This window comes from Felis catus, chromosome B1 (assembly GCF_018350175.1).
Source record: "Felis catus isolate Fca126 chromosome B1, F.catus_Fca126_mat1.0, whole genome shotgun sequence".
In the NCBI taxonomy this organism is placed as follows: domain Eukaryota; kingdom Metazoa; phylum Chordata; class Mammalia; order Carnivora; family Felidae; genus Felis; species Felis catus.
The window spans coordinates 200205782-200224468 of NC_058371.1; the positions used below are offsets into that span (position 1 = coordinate 200205782).

General features: G+C 57.1%; 1 protein-coding gene across 1 annotated transcript in view; it reads right to left on the reverse strand.

The window, feature by feature from the left end:
- The window catches only part of CB1H4orf50 (chromosome B1 C4orf50 homolog), a 112161-nt gene extending 94677 nt beyond the window's left edge, over nucleotides 1-17484 (reverse strand). The window contains exons 1-4 of the mRNA XM_023253326.2: nucleotides 17195-17484; nucleotides 12614-12752; nucleotides 9032-9616; nucleotides 191-320 (exon numbers count right to left, since the gene is read on the reverse strand). Of these exons, the coding sequence (XP_023109094.2) occupies nucleotides 191-320; nucleotides 9032-9616; nucleotides 12614-12752; nucleotides 17195-17484 (1144 nt within the window). The remainder of the gene's footprint in view (nucleotides 1-190; nucleotides 321-9031; nucleotides 9617-12613; nucleotides 12753-17194) is intronic.
- Between the last annotated feature and the right edge of the window lie 1203 nt (nucleotides 17485-18687).

Consider the following 18687-nt stretch of genomic DNA (forward strand, 5'->3'; position numbering starts at 1 on the left):
CACACCCTGATCCCACCTTCTCCAGCTGTGTGGCATCAAGCAAGCGACACTACCTCTCTGAGCCTTAGCTTCCCCTCTGCAGAATGGGGCAGTCACCCCCCCCGCCCCGGCACACTAGCATGTCCTAGGCGAGCTAGCCCGTCAGCGGAGGTCCACGCAGGCACCCGACGCACCCACAGCACCCACACACCTGCTGAGCTTCTCGGGCCAGGGGCGCCGTGGGAGCAGAGGGTGGTCTGCAAGCCTCGGCTTCGGCAGGCATCCAGGGCGCCCTCCCCGGGCAGGGCCAGTGGCTCGTCCTGAAGCTGGCTCAGGGCGTCCTTGAGGAAGACACAAGGAGGGAGCTGGGAGGATGCTTCCTCCAACGACTCGGGAGGGAGCCGGGTCCCCAGCTGAGAGCAGAGGGCACGAGGCCTGACCCCGGCCCCAGTGCCCTTGATCCAAAGGCCAACCCCCTCCTATTGGCAAGACTCAGTTCAGCAGACAATGAGGTGTGGCACTCGGTTCTCCGAGGAGTGTCTGTCCGGCCAAGATGCCCCCGGGCTCCCTAGAGTGGCACCACAGGCTCCCAGTCCCCTCTCCTTCCCGAAGGTCCTGTGTGTCCCCCCAGCAGAGGCAGGTGCCTGCCCGGGGGCCCCAGGCAGTCCTGTCCCTCAACCGTCAACAAGTCCCAAATGCTGCAGCCACGGGTCTCTGGGGGACACCCCTCCCCTTGGCCTCTCCCAAACGGCAAGCCAGCTGTGCGGACAGAGCTTCCCTGAGCCGGCACCCGCCCTCCAGGGCATCGTGCAGACACAGCCCAGCGCCGATCCACCATCCATGAGGGGCTGGAGACGGGCGCCCTCCGGCTTCCCACGGCCCCCACTACTTGGAACCAGGTTCTAATGGGCGCTGTTTGCTTCTGCCCCTGCTTCCCCACTAGACCTTGAGTCCTTCAAGCCTTCCACTTGGCCTCATGTGGTTGGCACCCTCACCTTGGCCTGGCACACATTAGGTGCTTAATAAATGTTTGATAGATGGATGGGCAGAACTTGCAGAAAGACAGGTATGCAGCACTTATTCAGCAAACACTTATTAGGCTCCGACTGTGTGTCAGGTGCTATTCTAGGTGCAGGGGTAACAGAGGAGAACAGGTAACATCGTCCCCCTGTCCCCTGTCCCCCGGCTGCTCACCTGCTCTCAGCAGAGCCCTGCATCGACACCTAGCCAGGCCTCCTGTCCCCCCACATCCCACTCACAGTGCCAGGGACCCCCTAGCTTGCACTCTCGCACCTACAAGGCCTCCCGTGGCTCCCCCTCCCCAGGCTGGGATCAGTTCAAGGCTGCCATAACGCACTGTCGGGGTGGGGGCAGGGGGGCTGATACTCCTCACCCTGGTTTCTGCTCACGGTGGCCTCCCCGCCCCTCCCCAGCCGGCTTCTTGCCTGCCTCTGCACATCCGCATATGCTGTTCCTTCTGCCTGGCTACACGTCTTCCTAGGAAGGATGGGGGTTGCCCGCACCTCTCTCTCTGCCCCTCCCTGCACACCCCGCTCAGCAGCGGAGCCATCCCGGTGAGATGGAAACGGTTGCTCTCCTGTCTCCGATGTCCCACGCTTCCCGCTGCGCAGAAAGAGGAAACCGCTGCCCGGCCCCACTGCCCCCACCCTCACTCTGCTCCTTAAAGGGACCCTTCTCCCGCCAACCCTGCCTCAGAGCCCTGCGCTCCTGGTGTCTGCTGCCTGCCTCTCTTCCCACCCCTCTGCCCGGCTAACCTGCTCTTCTCTGGGCTCCGCGTAAAGGCCAGATCTTCAACGAGGGCTTCCCTGGCCCTCCCCCGAATCAAGTCCCTTCCCTCCCTCAAGCATCTTCCGCTCACTCTCTGGGTTTGGGACCTCCCGGCTGTCTGTGTGATGTCACGTCCAGCGTCCTCACAGACCAGGCACCTCAACCCTGGCTGCACCTTAGAATCCCCCGGGGGCTTTGCCACAGAGCTGGGCCTCGGCCCAAAGCCCCCAAAGCCAGGGGGGCCTGGGCGCCGGCCTCGTGTTCCGCGTGTGGGGTTTTGATTTCATCAAAATCACCACCAGAAAGAGGGGGAGAAGAGGAAACGGAGGAGAGAGGAGGTCGTGAGAAGAAGAGGAGGGAGCAGGATGGACAAAGGGAGACACAGGCTCCACGTGGAGGCGAGCAAGAGAGCGATGGCAAGGAGGAGGGAACAAGGGAGGAGGGAGAGCCGGGAGGGCAGCGTCGAAGGCCAGCACCGCAGCTCTGTTTGCTTCTGTTTGGATTTCGTTCCGATACCCAAGGTGACTTCAATTCGGTTCAACAAATACTTGCCGGGCCTCAGCTAAGTGACAGACCCTGTTCTGGAGCTGGGGACACCGCCGTGGATAAAACACACAGACCCCCCTGCCTCCGGGAGGCGACTGGGTGGGGGAGGGGGACATCCTAGAAGAAGGTGCTACACGCCCTTCATTTCACAAGTGACCAAACCACTACTCAGAGAGGGACAGTGGCCGGCCCAAGGTCACACAGCACACACGGAGGGAGAACAGAACCAGAGCTCGGGTCTTGAACTGGGTCCAGGCTTTCTCTGCCCTTCCCTGCCTCCCCACCCCCGCTCAGTCTTGTCAACCCTTCCTGCCTTTTGGTGCTCGGGGGGGGGGGGGCAGCGGCCCCCAGTTTCACATGGCTTCAGCTTTCACATGCAATTATGGGGAAAGATAAGCAAAAAAGAGGAAAATGAGGAATACAGAGCTATCCGGACACAAACACGATCAGTGTGTCAGAATATATCCACCTGGGCTTTCTTCTAAGCAGAGACACTTAAATTCTTCCAAAAGTCTGTTTCTACAAAATGCCCATTTTTGCCTCATGCATTTCTCATTTGATGACACAGAAGGATCATCTCCCCACAAGTTCTCCTATAACGTGGTGTTTTACGGCTGCCTCATAACCTCTGACAGAAGGGATGCCTTAACTTACCAAGTCAGGGCCTTCTAATGGTACGTTTAGGTTGTTTCCGATTTTCACCAACTATAAACCGCACTGGGGCACTTTTAATATTTGACCAATATTCAGAATAAAATGGGACCTTGAGCTTTTGTGTATGTGTATTTATTCTGTAACTAATGGACTTGATCTTTCTGTGGAAGACCACCAGACATTCGTCTTTCCTTTTGTGTTACTTGCATGTCCGTGGCTCTGCTGTGTTTTATTTTTTGACCCCGCCGGCCCATGCTTTAAAGCCCTTGCTGACTACTGGAGTCCCAAGTATGCAGTACAGACTTTTGCACGAGAGCCAGAGCAGGGACGGGGTTGCCTGGAACTTGAACTTGCTGCGCAATGAAACGATTCCTGTAAACGCCACAAGGGGGCGCTCTACCCACACTGCCGGGGCAGAGACGTTCTGGGAGCTTCCCACATTCTTGATGCTGGGGTCACCAGGAGCTTGATCTCTGCTCTGGCATGACATTTTTAAGTGTGTAACTTTTCATCTCCCTGCACAAGCCCTCCCTCTAGGCCAGACCACAGCCCCTGGGCTGTCCCCTGCTGTAGCAGTCTATGGCCCAGGTCTCCCCTACCTGCCCCTGTGTCTGTCTCCCCTATAAAATTTCAAAGAGCAGGGTCACCCTTCCAGCCCCGGTGCCCTTTCTTGTCTTGCAAACCACAGTCCTTTTAACTTTCCTTTCACCTGTGCCCTGAGCAGAAACGCTCTCCCCAAACTCCTCCCCGGCCATGGTTTGTCATTGCAGTGCCCCGTCCCTTCAGGGACCTGGGCCCCAAGGCAAAATTTGTTCCGGAAACTGGATGGTGTGTGATCCCAGGCCAGTGGCGTGCCTTCTCTGGACTGTGAGGCTGGGTACAAGGACAGGGGGATTCCTGCCCGGCTACCTCCCAGCGCTGATGAGATCCTGCTCGGAAAAGCGCTTGTAAATACGAAGCAAATAAAGCACCTTCCCGTGACGGTTCACTTCACCATGACCCAGGACGCCCAGGGCACATCACAGGTAACCACTGGGCTGTTGAGGGGGTGGCTCCCCTATGACGGGTAACTTTTTATCTCATGTGCTTCCCCAGAGCTGGACGACACCCGGGGTTCCCAGTGCACTGCCGTTGTGAGGCTGTCCCTCCGGCCGGGATTTTCCATTTTCCATGGGCAGCGGAGCAAATCTCTTTTCGTGGTCGCTTGCCCATTGAACCGCTAGCTTGCCAAGCACCTCCCGGCCATGGTCAGGGCCCGGGGTTCAGGGCTGACTCAGACGAGGAGCAAACACCAGCCAGGCCCTGCACAGTGAGAATTAGGGCCTCCAGAAGTGGGTCATGGCACTACAGGGGCACTGAGGAGCGAATGAGCTGGAGGTCAGGAAAGTCTTCTTGGAGGAAGTGGTATTCCCACTGAATGGAGAGAGGGTAGCAAGGGTTTTTAGAGCAGCCGAGGAGAGCAGGTGGTAGGAGCTTCCAGAAGCAGGGAAGGCTGCAGGCTGCAGAAGCTTCTAGACACAGGGAAGGCTGCAGGCTGCAGAAGCTTCTAGACACAGGGAAGCCTGCAGGCTGCAGAAGCTTCTAGACACAGGGAAGCCTGCAGGCTGCAAGAGCCTGGAGCATTCAGGGGCCTGCAGGAGTTCAGTGTGGCCAGGACAGGGTGGGGGTGGGGGGCTAGTGGGCAATAAGCCTGGAGAAGGAGCCCAGCCTAGAGTGTGGGCACCTTGAAGGCCATGGGTAGGAGGTTGAACTTGATCCCAGAGTGACAGGAGCCAGGAGGTTTATAAAAGGAGATTATTTGGGGGTTACCATGCCTATGCAGACAAAGGTGCTGAACACCTGCCTATAGCTCTTAGTCCCCCCCCCCCCCCGCCCCGGGCTCCAACCCCTTTGGAAACATACTGTCAGCTTCTGGAAACCACACACGCATGCCATGTTCTCAGAACTCTGCCTACAATCCTGTAGGAGTGCCGCCACGGGCCGCTGAACTTGATACAATTCTCCACTGAGACCTTGAAGGTCAACGTGTGGCTGGGCAGTTTTGTTATCAGTAGGTTCTAGCACTGAAATTTTAAACCTCAGCTATACTCCCCTGAAAGCTGGTACCTGGCTGGCATTTTACGCCTCCCCAGAAACCCTCTCCAGATGGCCATTTTTGACCCCAAAGTGCCCCAAGTCGGGGCTGGCACTGCCCTCTGAGAATAAGACAGACCCCGGCAGACTGTCACACCCTGTGGCTCTGGGTCCGGCCCATATTCTTTTTTGAAAAATATTTATTTACTTCTTTTGAAAGAGAGAGAGAGAGAGAGAGAGCAGGGAGGGGCAGAGAGAGAGGGAAACAGAATCCCAAGCAGGCTCCAAGCTGCCAGCACAGAGCCTGACACAAGGCTGGAACCCACAAACCATGAGATCGTGACCTGAACCAAAACCAAGAATCAGTTCAACCGACTGAGCCACCCAGGCATCCCCAGCCCCTATTTTAAATGCCAGGGTCCCCAGCAGCGACCCACAGACTGACCGTCACGGCCCTTCCTCAGCCCCACCCTCTCCACCTACGAGGTCTTGTCATCCTGTGCAGGCAGGGAATTGTCATAGGAACTTTCCCAGCCCCTGTCCTGAGCTAGGGCCCAAGCCAGGCGGAGGCACCAACGGGACACCCATTAGTACTGACTACTATGCCACCGACCAGTAAGTGCTGGAGGGCAGAGCATGGCACTCAAAAGTCCAAGGAGCCTGTGGGGGCACAGCTCCTGCCCCACTACTTAGCATGTCCGTGACCCTACTATGAGGTTATGGCCTCTCCGTGCCCTCACTTCCCCATCTGTGAAATAAGGACAAAATAGTGCCTCCTTCCTCAGGTGGACTAGACGAGTGACAGCTGAAGAGCACGGAAAATCGCACACGGCATAAAGATGCCATTGCCAATGTCCACCCAGGCAAAGCTGGCCGTGCAGCCCGTGTCCCTGCCACCTCGCGGGTCTTCACGACTGCTTGTCCAGAGGGGTACTTGTTATGGATTGAATTGTGTCCCCCAAATTCCCAAGTTACAGCCTTCATCTCGAGTATCCCAGAATGTGACCTGATTTTGGACATGGCGGTAGGGAGGTCTTTGCAGATGCAACCAGTTACTATGAGGTCCATTAGCGTGACTGCTGTTCTTAAAAAGGGGGACGTTTGGGCACAGAGACAGAGAGGGGAGACATGCCGTCAAAGCACAGAGGGAAGACAGCACCCCCCAGCCCAGGAGAGGGGCTCGAACAGACCGTCGCTCACGGCCTCAGAAGCCCACGGATCCTGCCACCGCCCTGACTTTGGAGGTCAAGTTCCAGAACTGCTGTCTCAACCACTGTGTTTGTGGCAGCTCCAATAAATGACAATTTCCGTCCAGACACGATTTATTTTCCAGAATTACAATAAGGTGCCAATATAAAAATGTACACTTCTTTCCTTTTATCTGGTGAATATAACAGAGGAAGAATGAATAGACCACACAGAAGAGAGAAAACGGGGGCAGAGGGTTGCTATTTTCTTTTGTAAAAAATGACCACAGAGAAACTCATTATCAAAATGCGCCAAGCGGGCTGCCCTTCATTCCCTGAGAAAACGTAGCACATTTAAAGGTCTAGTTAATGTGAAAGAGGTTTATCTTATCCAAAGAAAAGGTGGATTCTGTGTGTGTGTGTGTGTGTGTGTGTGTTAGCTTGTTTAACGAGTGATCTTCTTTCGGTAAGGTTGCTCACTGATTTTTCCTTAGATGTAATTTGGAGGGAGGCAGGATCCGGAGCTCTTGTAAGGAGCTGAGTTAACTCTCCCTGCCAGGGAGGCAGGCTGGTGCAGGAGGAACAGAGCACTCTGGACTCCCATCAAACCTGGATCGGGCTCCAGGTCTGCTTCCCACTAGCTGTGTGACAACAGATCGATGCACTGCCTCTCTGAGCCTCAGTATCCTCCTATGTGGAGTGGGGATATCATTAGTACCCACCTCACAGCCTTCTTGAGCGCTGAATGAAAATAATGCCTTTGAAAAACCCCCAGGAGGGTGCAGAACACAGGGCAGGAATAGGTTAAACGTGAGCTTTTACTCTACTGTCAGTCAAATGAAAGAATCAATGTCCAATCTGCTCTTGTTTGCAGATCGTAAGAAGTTCGCCCAAGGTCACACAGCTAGTCATTAAGAGAACCAGAAAGGGACCCAACCCTGTGTGCATAGTCCTGGGGACCCCCTGGGTGATGATGCTCGCCCGAGGCTCCAAAGAGCCCCCGGACCTGGGCCCTGCCCTCAAGGAGCTCACAGTCTAAGGAAGGAGAAGTGAAGAAACATGGACGGCACTCGCCACCAGGGAGCCGTCCCCTCCTTTGGAGTTGTGTGGGAGGAGGGAGAGGGGGTCATCATCTTCGGAAGGAAGACTTTACGGGCATGTGGCAGTTACATAACACGCACACCCAAGGGACTCATGTGGCACGAGGCCTGGCACACAGCCGGGTCTTGTAACAGCTGGACAGATGGACGGACAGGAGGGAACAGATGATGAGGGATGAGGGGTAGCTGGCTCCCAGTAGAGTGGCTGGATGGAGAGGCGGACAGCCAGATGGTGGGGTGAATGAGATGATGGAGCATGGGTAGACAAGCAGATGGATGGATGTGCAGGCACATGGGTGAACTGGTGGATGGGTGGACGAGAAGGTGGACAGATGGGCAGTGAGGTGGCTGTGCTGAAGAACGGGTGGGTGAAGGCGCGTGACTGGCTATGCAGATGGGTGGGTCAGATGACTGATAGAATGAAGGATGGATGGATGGGTGGGTGGATGGATGGATGGATGGATGGGTGGATGGATGGGTGGGTGGATGGGGGGTGGATGGGTGGGTGGGTGGATGGGGGGGTGGATGGGTAGATGGGTGGGTGGGTGGATGAATGCGTGGATGGATGGATGGATGGATGGATGGATGGATGGGTGGATGGGTGGGTGAGTGGATGGATGGGTGGGTGGGTGGATGAGTGGATGGATGGATGGATGGGTGGATGGATGGAAGGATGGGTGGATGGATGGATGGGTGGGTGGGTGGGTGGATAAATGCATGGATGGATGGATGGATGGATGGATGGATGGATGGGTGGGTGAGTGGATGGATGGATGGGTGGGTGGGTGGGTGGATGGATGGATGGATGGATGAGTGGATGGATGGATGGATGAATTGATGGGTGGATGGGTGGATGGATGGATGGATGGAAGGATGGGTGGATGGATGGATGGGTGGGTGGATGGGTGGGTGGGTGGATGAATGCGTGGATGGATGGATGGATGGATGGATGGATGGATGGGTGGATGGGTGGGTGAGTGGATGGATGGGTGGGTGGGTGGATGAGTGGATGGATGGATGGATGGGTGGATGGATGGAAGGGTGGGTGGATGGATGGATGGGTGGGTGGATGGGTGGGTGGGTGGGTGGATGGGTGGGTGGATAAATGCATGGATGGATGGATGAGTGGATGGATGGATGGATGGATGGATGGATGGATGGATGGAAGGATGGGTGGATGGATGGATGGGTGGATGGATGGAAGGATGGGTGGATGGATGGATGGGTGGGTGGGTGGGTGGATAAATGCATGGATGGATGGATGGATGGATGGATGGATGGGTGGATGGGTGGGTGGATGGATGGGTGGATGGGTGGGTGAGTGGATGGATGGATGGGTGGGTGGGTGGGTGGATGGATGGATGGATGAGTGGATGGATGGATGGATGAATTGATGGGTGGATGGGTGGATGGATGGATGGAAGGATGGGTGGATGGATGGATGGGTGGGTGGATGGGTGGGTGGGTGGATAAATGCATGGATGGATGGATGGATGGATGGATGGGTGGATGAGTGGGTGGATGGGTGGGTGGGTGGATGGGTGAGTGGATGGATGGATGGATGGATGGATGGATGGGGCTGGTGAGGCTGGATGAGTGGATGAAGAGGAAAACTGGGGGACGGAGGCGCTGGTGACTTGCCAGGGGCTGTAGGAGAAAGAGAAATCAGAAAACTCACTGGTGCCTTGGGTTGCGGCCACTTACCGGGCTGCACTGACCGGAAGAGGCAGGGCTGCGCGCGCTCTCCCCGACGGCTTGGGCCCCCAGCTCCTCTCGCAGGCTGCGGTTTTGCTGGGCGAGGTCCTCCACCTGGCCCTGCAGGCCGATCTCCGACAGCTTGAGCTCGTAGATGCAGCAGCGAAGATCCTCCAGCTGCCCGCGGAGCCGGCGTTCCGTGGCGCGCTGCTCCCGCAACCGGCGCGCCGCTTCGTCCCGCTCTCGCTCGCCGCGCTCGGCCCGCGCCTGCAGGGCGCGCAGCTCCTCGGCCTCCCCACCGGGGCCGGCCGGGCCGAGGGCGCGGGGGCCGCGCGCGGTCGGGGCGTCCAGCTCCGCCAGCAGGAGGCCGGCCGCGTGACAGAGGCGCCGCACGTCCCGCTCCAGCCGCCGCACCTGCTCCCGCAGGCCGCGCTCCTGCTCGCGCACCAGGGCCAGCTGGCGCCGCTGTGTCCCTCGGCAGCGCTCCAGGGCCGCCGCCTGCCGCCCCAGCGCCTCGTCCTTGCGCCGCAGCCGCTCCCGCAGCCGCCGCAGCCGCCACCGCTGCCGCCTGGCCGCGCGCTCCTTCTCCAGAACCTACAAGTTGGCGGTGGAGTGAGGGCGTCAGGAAGTCAGCCCCGCACACCGTGAGCGCCCCGGTGGTGCTTGGAAGGAAACTGTGCACTGGGCCGGGTGGGCATCAGCTGGTGTGCACAGGGAGGCGCGCACTGGTGGTTCCAGTACCGAATACCTCGGCACCACTTTATAAAGAGCTGCCTCGTGGACCCGCCTGGGTTTCCCCACTTGTACCCAGGACCTCCCACATCTTTCCATTTCCATACCCCTCAAGGGTTCACGCCTGGCCCTGCAGAGGTCAGCCAGCCCTGGCTTCTGGCTGCTGAGACAAACCACAGCAGCCGTATTGGGAATACCCCCCAAGAACTAGGTACAGTTACTCCCCGCTTGGGATGCTCATAAGTGGCTTGTTTCATCATCAGTCTCCACAGCCAGGATTCCAACCTCCGTGTATCTGAAAGGTCTGGAGAACCCAGCTCTCTCTGTTCTTAGACCTAGCCTCCCTCCGGGCCCTTGAGCTGTGAGCTGGACTGGGGTGACCCAACCACTGGGTCACGGGAGTCACCCGGGAGTCCTGGCCCAGTTTCCAGAATGAATCGATCACAAGGGGTCGAACTACTTGTATGTGAAGCTCTCTCTCAGCCACTCGTGCCTGCTGTCGGCAGGGAGATCTGGTGGAAGACAGAACTGAGTGTGTGCGGAAGACGAAACCTGGGGACCGCTTGGCACGCTTTGTTCGACAGCTTGGTTTGGGGGACGTGGGGCAGATAAACCTGGAGTCCGATTCCCCAGGAGGAAAACTGTCCCCAGCTATCCCGTAATCGACGGTGTGTTATCCCCTAGATGGGTCTGCCTTTATGGGCTTTCAGAAGGACCACAGGTCACTACAGAAATGAGATGGTTTTGCACGCAAATGCTTCCTGGGAACATTGATGCAACAGGACAAAACTGCCGTCTGGCCCATATTGGGCATAAAGAGCAGAGAGAACTCGTGCACGCACCCCTACAAAACTTGCTCCGAAGTGTGGGCATCTCTGGGGAGACGTTCGGGGTTAGGGGGGCTGGGCTGGGTGGTAGCTGGGGCAGGCGATCTCGGAGGGTCCCTGAGCAGAGCACCTGCACCACTCTGACTTTGTGCCCCTCATCTGGAAGTGGGGCTCCTGACCGGTCTCCCCAGGAGCATACGGGTTACAGGAGACGGTAATAAGGAGATGCGTGTAGAAAAGGCGTGCGTCCCACACAACTGCTGGTCCCGCGGTGCCTCCGAGCCCCCTGACAGCACTGTCCCTGCTTGTCACCCTCGTCCTCTGTCTCCCGTCACACTGGGAACCACTCGTGACTGCAGGGCTGTGGCTGACTCGTCTTGGAAAACCTACATGTATATCGGGCACGGCCCCAAGCATATTTATTGAAGTATTTTCCACGGACAGGTGGCATCCTTCCTGCTGGGAACCCACACAGCGCACTACCTTTCACGTGAGTGACGGCGTGCTAGGAGCTGAGACGGGCAATCCACTGTACTTTCTGCACCCAAGTTCAACGCAGAGGGCAAAGCAAAAACTGCCCCTCGTATGTCTCCCTGGCATTTCGAAGGCGAATTTCAGCTCAGTTGAGCCCCTTATCTTTTCGTGCTCCACGTCTGTCTCCGTGAAGGCCGACATCGGGGCTTCGCACGCTTTTGTGACGGCTCCCCACGCTTCTACAGCTTGCCCCTTTCCACGCACACGTGTGCCACTGAAACAGAAGTCTCACCAAACAGCCGTCCTCCTTACACACGTCGCGCCCTTTCTTATTTTCTAGCCGATCCCGTTTTGGGAACTGGTTTCCCACCACGCTGCTGGGCCGTAAGCGGCAATCAGCGGAAACAGCCTCTTTGAGGGCCCCTGTGGCTGTCCTGGAAGGCCTTCATTTCTGCCTCTGCAGTATTTCCTCACGTGCCCTGCCCTCCAGCCTTCATCATCGCCCCCGGAATATTTCAAGAAAGGCTAACTGATATTCATGAAAGGAGCCCCTGTTATTTACTGTGACTGTTGTCAGTGTTTAACGCGTGCCGACTCTCTTAACCCACACGACAGTCCAAGAGGGTTGGTCCTATAATCATTCCCATTTCACAGATGAGGAAACTGAGGCCCAGAAATCGCAGCCAGTGAGTGGCAGAGCCAGGGCTTGGCACCAGCTGCCTGCCTCTGGAGCCCACCCCCTTAACCACCGACTGTTTGTCCCACGCACCAACCTGTCTCTCTGCCTCCATCATCTCTGTCTCCCTCGCATCTAGAATAATTTCCCCCCAAACCCCGTCCTGAGCCTCTCCTGCTAAAGTTTCCTGAAGCCTGCTCCTCACTGCAGTCAATACTTGGTTCACACCCTGGCCCTTCTGGAACCCTCCTGTCTCACCAGCGCCCTCTCCCGTGCCCACGCCCTTTGCTCCGGCCCCGGTATGTACTCTGCACTTCTGTGCCTGCGCACAGGCTGTTCCCCACGCTCCACGTGCCCTTCCCACAAGGGCCAGGTCAGATGGCTTCCTGTAGCTTCCTCCCGCCCCCCACCCCATGCACCCACACCGTGCCTGCACCCTCCTCCGGCACCTGGCGCCCGGTTGGGGCGTTACCTGTTTCCTATCTGCGTCCCCACCTGCGTGCCAGCTCCTGAGGCCGGGGACCCTGCATCAGTCATCACCCGCTTGTCCCCAGGCCAGAGCTGGCTTCCCCGAAGTCAGTTACAAGGGCCACAGAAACGAACTTGAGGCCAAAGCTCCCGGTGCGTGCGCGGCCCCTGCACGTCACCCAGTGCTTTCGCCAGGCCCCTGCCCCCCCGCAGATCCCAGCCAGGACCTCTGTGAGGCTGGCAGGGCAGGACGGCGATCCCGCTTTGCAGATGGGGCCCGCTGAGGCCCAGAGAGACCACGTGACCCTGCCCCAGGCCCTGCAGCTCCCGCCTGCACCGTTGCAATCCAAGCACATGGGGTCACCCTGCTGGATGGAGAAACCAGTAGCGGGAACAAGGGGGAGGAGAGGGTACCTGGCTGGCAAGCTCGTCCCGCAGGGCTTGGAGCTTCTCCTGGGCCCGGGCAGCGTCGCTCCTTTCCTGCAGCACGCGGGCGTTCAGCTGGTCCACACTCTGGAGGAGCTGTCTCTCCGACAGCTCTAGCTCCTGGATTCTGCGGCATTGAAGCGGGAAGATGCTTACTCAGGGTGCAAGTGTGGCCGGAGAGTTTCACAGACCCTGGGGCCAACCTTTGTGGGGGTATTATGGGGTTATTTTTTTTTTTTGGTCATTGGGCGAGTTTGATATTCTGACAATATCACACTGTGCGAAACATTCACACATATTTAAGATGATCTGGAACGCTTCCAAGATATCTGTCGAACAATACGGCACCATGCGTCGAGAGTCTTCAACGCGTTCTCATCCCTGAGCTCGTAATCCCAAGTTCAGTCGACACCAACAAAGAAGGGCTGTGCCATGTGGCCTAAGAGCTTTGTGTCGTGTCAACCCATCCTACGTTAGCAGCCTGCAGGTAGGTTCCCTTACCCCTACTTCACCCTCAAGAAAAGGGAGGATCAGAGAGGCCGGGCAACTTGCCCGAGGTCACACAGCATCCTAGAGCCCAGTCTGTCTGACTCCTGAACTCATGCTTTTTTAACCCTGCGCTCTGTTGACCCCCGCGTGAGCTATAACCTTTCAAATCTCTTCCGAGGAAATGAATGAAATTCAGAAAAAGTTTCTGCAATTGAAATCATTCATCCTGTGTTACTTACAACAGAGAGAAGGTGGAAACGGCCTAATAATTAGGGACGGCTCAGCCATAGGAAGCCTTTTCTTATCATCCTGGGGAAATGTGGAACTTGTATCGCAGGCCGGATGTGAGCCCCGACCGCAGCTCCGTCCGGAGGAGGTGCACAGAATGGAGAGAAACCCAAGGGGACAGGCTGGTCCCGCTGGGACCCCAGGAACCACAAAGACTGCCCATCTCCTGTTCGTGCCTGGCTTCCAAGTCCCCTTAATGTGCCACTCTCCCCTCTATGACAGAAATCCAGGCAACACGTGAGAAGTGCGTTCACAGCCCACACCTGTGAACACCTTCACTCCTCGGCCCACGCCACACAGGGCGGCCTGCTCTGCTAGGACAGACTCTGTGCCCCTGGGGGAGGACCCAGCTTTGCTCCCTGACCCGGCCTCTGACCAGCCACGGGGCCTCACCTGGGATTGTTCCCCACCGTGACCCACAGTCTCTGCATCTGTAAGACAGAGGCACTTGTGCCTGGCTCAGAAGGGTTATTGTGAAGAAATGAAATGATGCATTATTATTCCTAATAAGGACAAGAGCCCTCTCTCCTGCCCTGAGGCCCTGGGGAAGGCTCTTGTAAGCGACAGAAGAGGGTGCGCCCCTTGTATGGATTGTAATCAGGTTCCTTCCAAACCGAACCCCAGGAATGGCCCTAGGTTAATCAGTCAGAGTCAGGCCGAGCACTCGATTGCTTATAAAATGTAGTGATATGGGGGCGCCCGGGTGGCTCAGTCGGTTAAGCCTCCAACTTCGGCTCAGGTCACGATCTCGCGGTTTGTGAGTTTGAGCCCCGTGTCCGGCTTTGTGCTGAGAGCTCGGAGCTCGGAGCCTGGAGCCTGCTTCCGATTCTGTGTCTCCCTCTATCTTTCTGCCCCTCCCTCCCTCCCTCTCCCTCTCTCTCTCTCTCAAAAATAAATAAAACATTTAAAAATGTGTTTTAAATGTGATATCTGAAAGGGATCAGAAAAGCCTCTCTTTCCATTTTTTGAGATCGACCCAGAACACTAAAAATGAGACAATATTTAACTCTGGTAATTGTCCCCATACTTGAAGCAGAAAATGACTAATCTCACCATGGCAGGCTGAATATTGGCCCCGCAATATATCCGGCTCTAATCCCCGGCACCCATGAACATGGCTTGAAAGGCAAGAGACTGTAGCTGTGATGACGTGAAAGGCCTGGACACCATCTGGGTGGGCCCTTCCTGCCGTCACAGGTGTCTGTCCTTATAGTAGGGAAGCAGAGGGAGATTCCCAGGTGACCCCTGAAGCTAGCCGCTAATCTGCTGACTCTGTGGGTGGGGGGAGGTGCCGGGGGCCAAGGAATGCAGCTGTGGATGCTGGAAACGAGGAGGGAGCAGATTCCCCCATGGCTCTCCCCACGCCTTGACGTTGGCCCCGGGGGTTGTCGCTGTAGGGCTTCAGCCTCCAGAACTGTCAGACCATCCCTGTGTGTTGCCTTAAGCCACCAGGTTTGTAGAAATTTGTTTCAGCAGCCCTTGGAAACAAACACGCCAACGAATACGAAATAGACAATGAGGTGCCATTTTCCCCTGGTGACCAGTTACGCAAATATCACTACGCAGAGCTGCAGACTGCTTGCTATGAAACCAGGGGCACCACGAGAAATTGCGCCCCCCCCCCCCCCGCTGCTATTACCACCCTGGGCGGGGCCACTGGGGTTCAAGTCCCAGTCCCACCCCCCACCACCACGTGGCTGGATGGGAGTGACTGTGGAGAAGTCACTTAACTACCCCACGCCTTGCTTTCCCCATCTATAAATGGAGGATAACATTATCACCTCATTTTGGGTATCGTAGTAAGGATTAAATAGAGGCGATTTAACAGTGCCTGGAACAGAGTAAGTAAGCACTCAGTGGCTAGCTTCTGTTACTTCTGTTGCAGTTTGGTTGGAAATGAACAGGCAACACTGATGTGGCAATAAAGATGGGAGGGGCTCTTCCTCAAATTTCTAACAACGCTTCATTATTTTTATAATAAATGCTGTTTAATTTTAGCTCTGTCCTCCAAGTGAAGTCCAAAGACCAACCTTAACCGTACCCTAGCAGGATGAAACCCACGGTGCGTTCGACCCCGGGCTGCAGCTCTCAGTGACCCTGGATAAGGTGGTTCGCCCTCCCCAGCCTCTGGTCCCCCGCACCTGCAGGATGGTGCGGCCCGCCTTCGGAGAACAGAGGACGTGTCCTGCATTACACACAGGCAGGTCCAGGATGCCTCCTCCAGGATGGCCTCACCCCAGGCCCCAGCCGCAGAGGCCCCCCTCCTCTGCATCGCTCATGGTGCCCCCAGGGCTCCTTGTCTCTCCCTTGCATGGAGGGATCTCCTTTGGCAGACGTTTTCCCACCGTTTTCCACAGGCTCAGTGACTTTCTGGCTTTCACTGCCCGTGTTTCTGGAGAAAGATCTGAATCCACACCGTGTGTGGGTTACACTCTCTCCAGGGCCGGGGCCCTACCTTCCCTGGGTCTCAACCCCCAGGGCTTATATTATGGGCTGATCTGCGCCCCCCTCAAATTCGTATGTTGAATTTGAGGACCTCAGACAGTGACCGTATTTGGAGACAGCATCTTTACAGAGGTAACTGAGTTAAAATGAGGTCGTATGGCTGGGCCCTGATCCAGTCTGACTGGTGTCCTCATAAGACTAGGGGATTAGGACACAGACACGAGAGGAATGACCATGTGAGGACACAGGGAGAGTCCTCAGAAGGAACCAGACCTGCCTCTACCTTGAACTTGGACTCCCAGACTCCGTTAAGCACCCCAGTCTGTGGTACTTTCTCAGAGCAGCCTGAGCAAACTACTATAACTTAGCACATGACTCTTGGGTGGGCGAGTGCAGGCGGTAGAATCATGGGTGAGCGAATGAATGAATGAATGAATGAGTGGACAATCACATAGAGTACCAAGCCAATCTTTCTGAGACGTGAGTTTCTCCACGTAAAACGCTTTACAGAGAGGAAACAAAAAGGAAATCACGTGTAAATACACATTGAACAACTCGCCTTTATTAAAAGGAAGGAAAAGACAAGAAAATGGTGACGTCCCAGACAAATTCAAGATACTTGGCCGCTGGGATCTCGGTGAACCCGTCAGAGTGGAGCCCAGCCACTGCTGTCCTGCGTTTCCAGGTGTCTCCCCTGATACGCACGCAAGACCCTGCCTCACTCTGCGGGCCTCGGTGTCAGAAACTGGTCAGGAAAGAGCACGGGCCTTGAGAAGGAGCCGGGCTCGCATGCCCAACCTCCAGACCACGTTGGCTCCATCAGGGGAACAGAGCCCACCCCCGGAGGTCAGCAGCGAGGGACAAGTGCAGGGAGTCTGCTGCGAAGGTGACGGAAGAGCTAAAAGGCCAGACGCGCCAGACAACGGAGAGATAAGCAACCGGCAGGAGCCACTCCGGCCCCTGCGTCCCCCGAGGGACACATGAGGAGGAAGCAGGGACGCTGGGCCACAGGCAGGGGAGGACCGCAGAGGAACCCCGGGCATGGCTGAGGCACCGCCGGCCCAAGATGTCACCCGGAGAGGGTGGCTCCCCGCGGTGGCCTCCGTTGGCCGGACCCACTTGGAAGCCTGAGCTGGGAGCCCGGGAGACTGCGGGCTCAGCCCGAGACGCGGAGCAGAGGACGGGAGGGAGCGGGGACCAGTGCAGGTCGCAGAGGCAATAGGCAGGCTGGTAGCATAGGCCGGCCGCGCCCCCGGCCACAGAAACGATTCGACACACCGATCTAACACGGTTACGGGGCTCGGATTCCTTAAGTACACAAGCAAGAGGTGCAAACGCCGAATTTACCTGCTTCTGAGCCTGGACTCCGACATCACGTGCTTGTCCACAGCTGCCAGCAGCTTCTGCTCTGAGGCTTCCAGCTGCTTCCTGAGCACGCCCGCGTCCGTGTCTGGGCTTCCCGCTGCCGGAAGACAGCCGGGCCCCTCGCCACCGTCCTCTACGTCCTGGAACACCCAGCACGTGTCGATCTTCACGTCAACGTTCATCACATCAAACCCATCGCTGCCGGGGGCTCTGACAACGTAGCTGAAGCTTTTCTCAGTCCGCCCTCTGGCTGCGGGCTCCATCGCGTGCATAGTTCACGGGTCGAGACCTCATGCCATGAAGTGGATCTGCGACTCTGACTTTCTGGACATTTCCAGGAGGCCGCGGTGCCTTCAGATTGTGCGGGACAACACCCTTTGAGGAGGGCAAGAACAGGTGAATGATTTATGAGTATTTCTGAGGCCTTGGGTTTCACTGGCACACACATCATACAATATGAATGAACGCCTCTTCGTTTTACAAGCCGGCATGCCAGAACTCACCCAAAGCAAGACAAAGTTGCGGAAAAGTCACCTGGAATTGAACGCTTAATGCTGCGCACAGAGAGAGCAAACGAGATTTCCGGGCAGGACCGTCAGAAATATAAATTCTCACTGGTGAATGAAGTTCTATGCCTCCTCTCTGAGGACAGCAAACGTTAATCAGGGACCTAGAGCTCGCCAGGCAGAGGGGATGGGGGGGGCTAGTGCCGCTCCGGGTATCGCCCACGCTCTGGGTCACGTCACCCTAGCCGGCCCAACCATCCCGGTAACCCTAGGAGGTGGGCATCATCGTGCCCGTTTTGTGGATGATGAGACAGAGGCTCCGGAAGGTAGAGGAGCTCATCCAGGCCTCACATATGGGAGGTGCTGGAGTCAGGATTCAAGACCGGGTCCAAATCCAAAACGGGAGAGGTAAGGAGTGCACCAAGGCCCCGACGGGAAGAAGCATGTCCTGTGGGAGGGAGCCCACTCAGGACTCAGGTCAGTGGACTCAGGAACGGAGGACCCCAGCTGGCGGACCCGAGCACAGGCTTCCAGCAGGCGGAGGCAGCCTTGGGGTCAAAGCCCCGCGGCATCGGCAGGACGGGCGAAGGGAGTGGCCAGCCCCGTGGGCACTTGGAGGGGAACTGAGGGCAGAGGACAGAAGGTGAGCCGGGCCGTATCAGTGCAGGCCTCGAGCTCCAGGACAAAGACCCAGGCATCTCTCTGTGGGCAGCGGGGTGTCCCAGGGGTGTTTAGAGGCAGGGAGGGCCTGGTCCGATTTACCCTGAGGAGGGAGCACTCTGGGGCCTCTGGGAGGAAGAGCAGCCAGTGTGCTCAGCCTGATGCAGAGCAGTGCAAGGGCAAGTGCAAGCTAGAAATGCCAGGCTTGGGGCGCCCGGGTGGCTCTGTCTGTTAAGCATCTGACTTCGGTTCAGGTCATGGTCTCAGGGTTCGTGAGTTCGAGCCCCGCGTCGGGCTCTGTGCTGACAG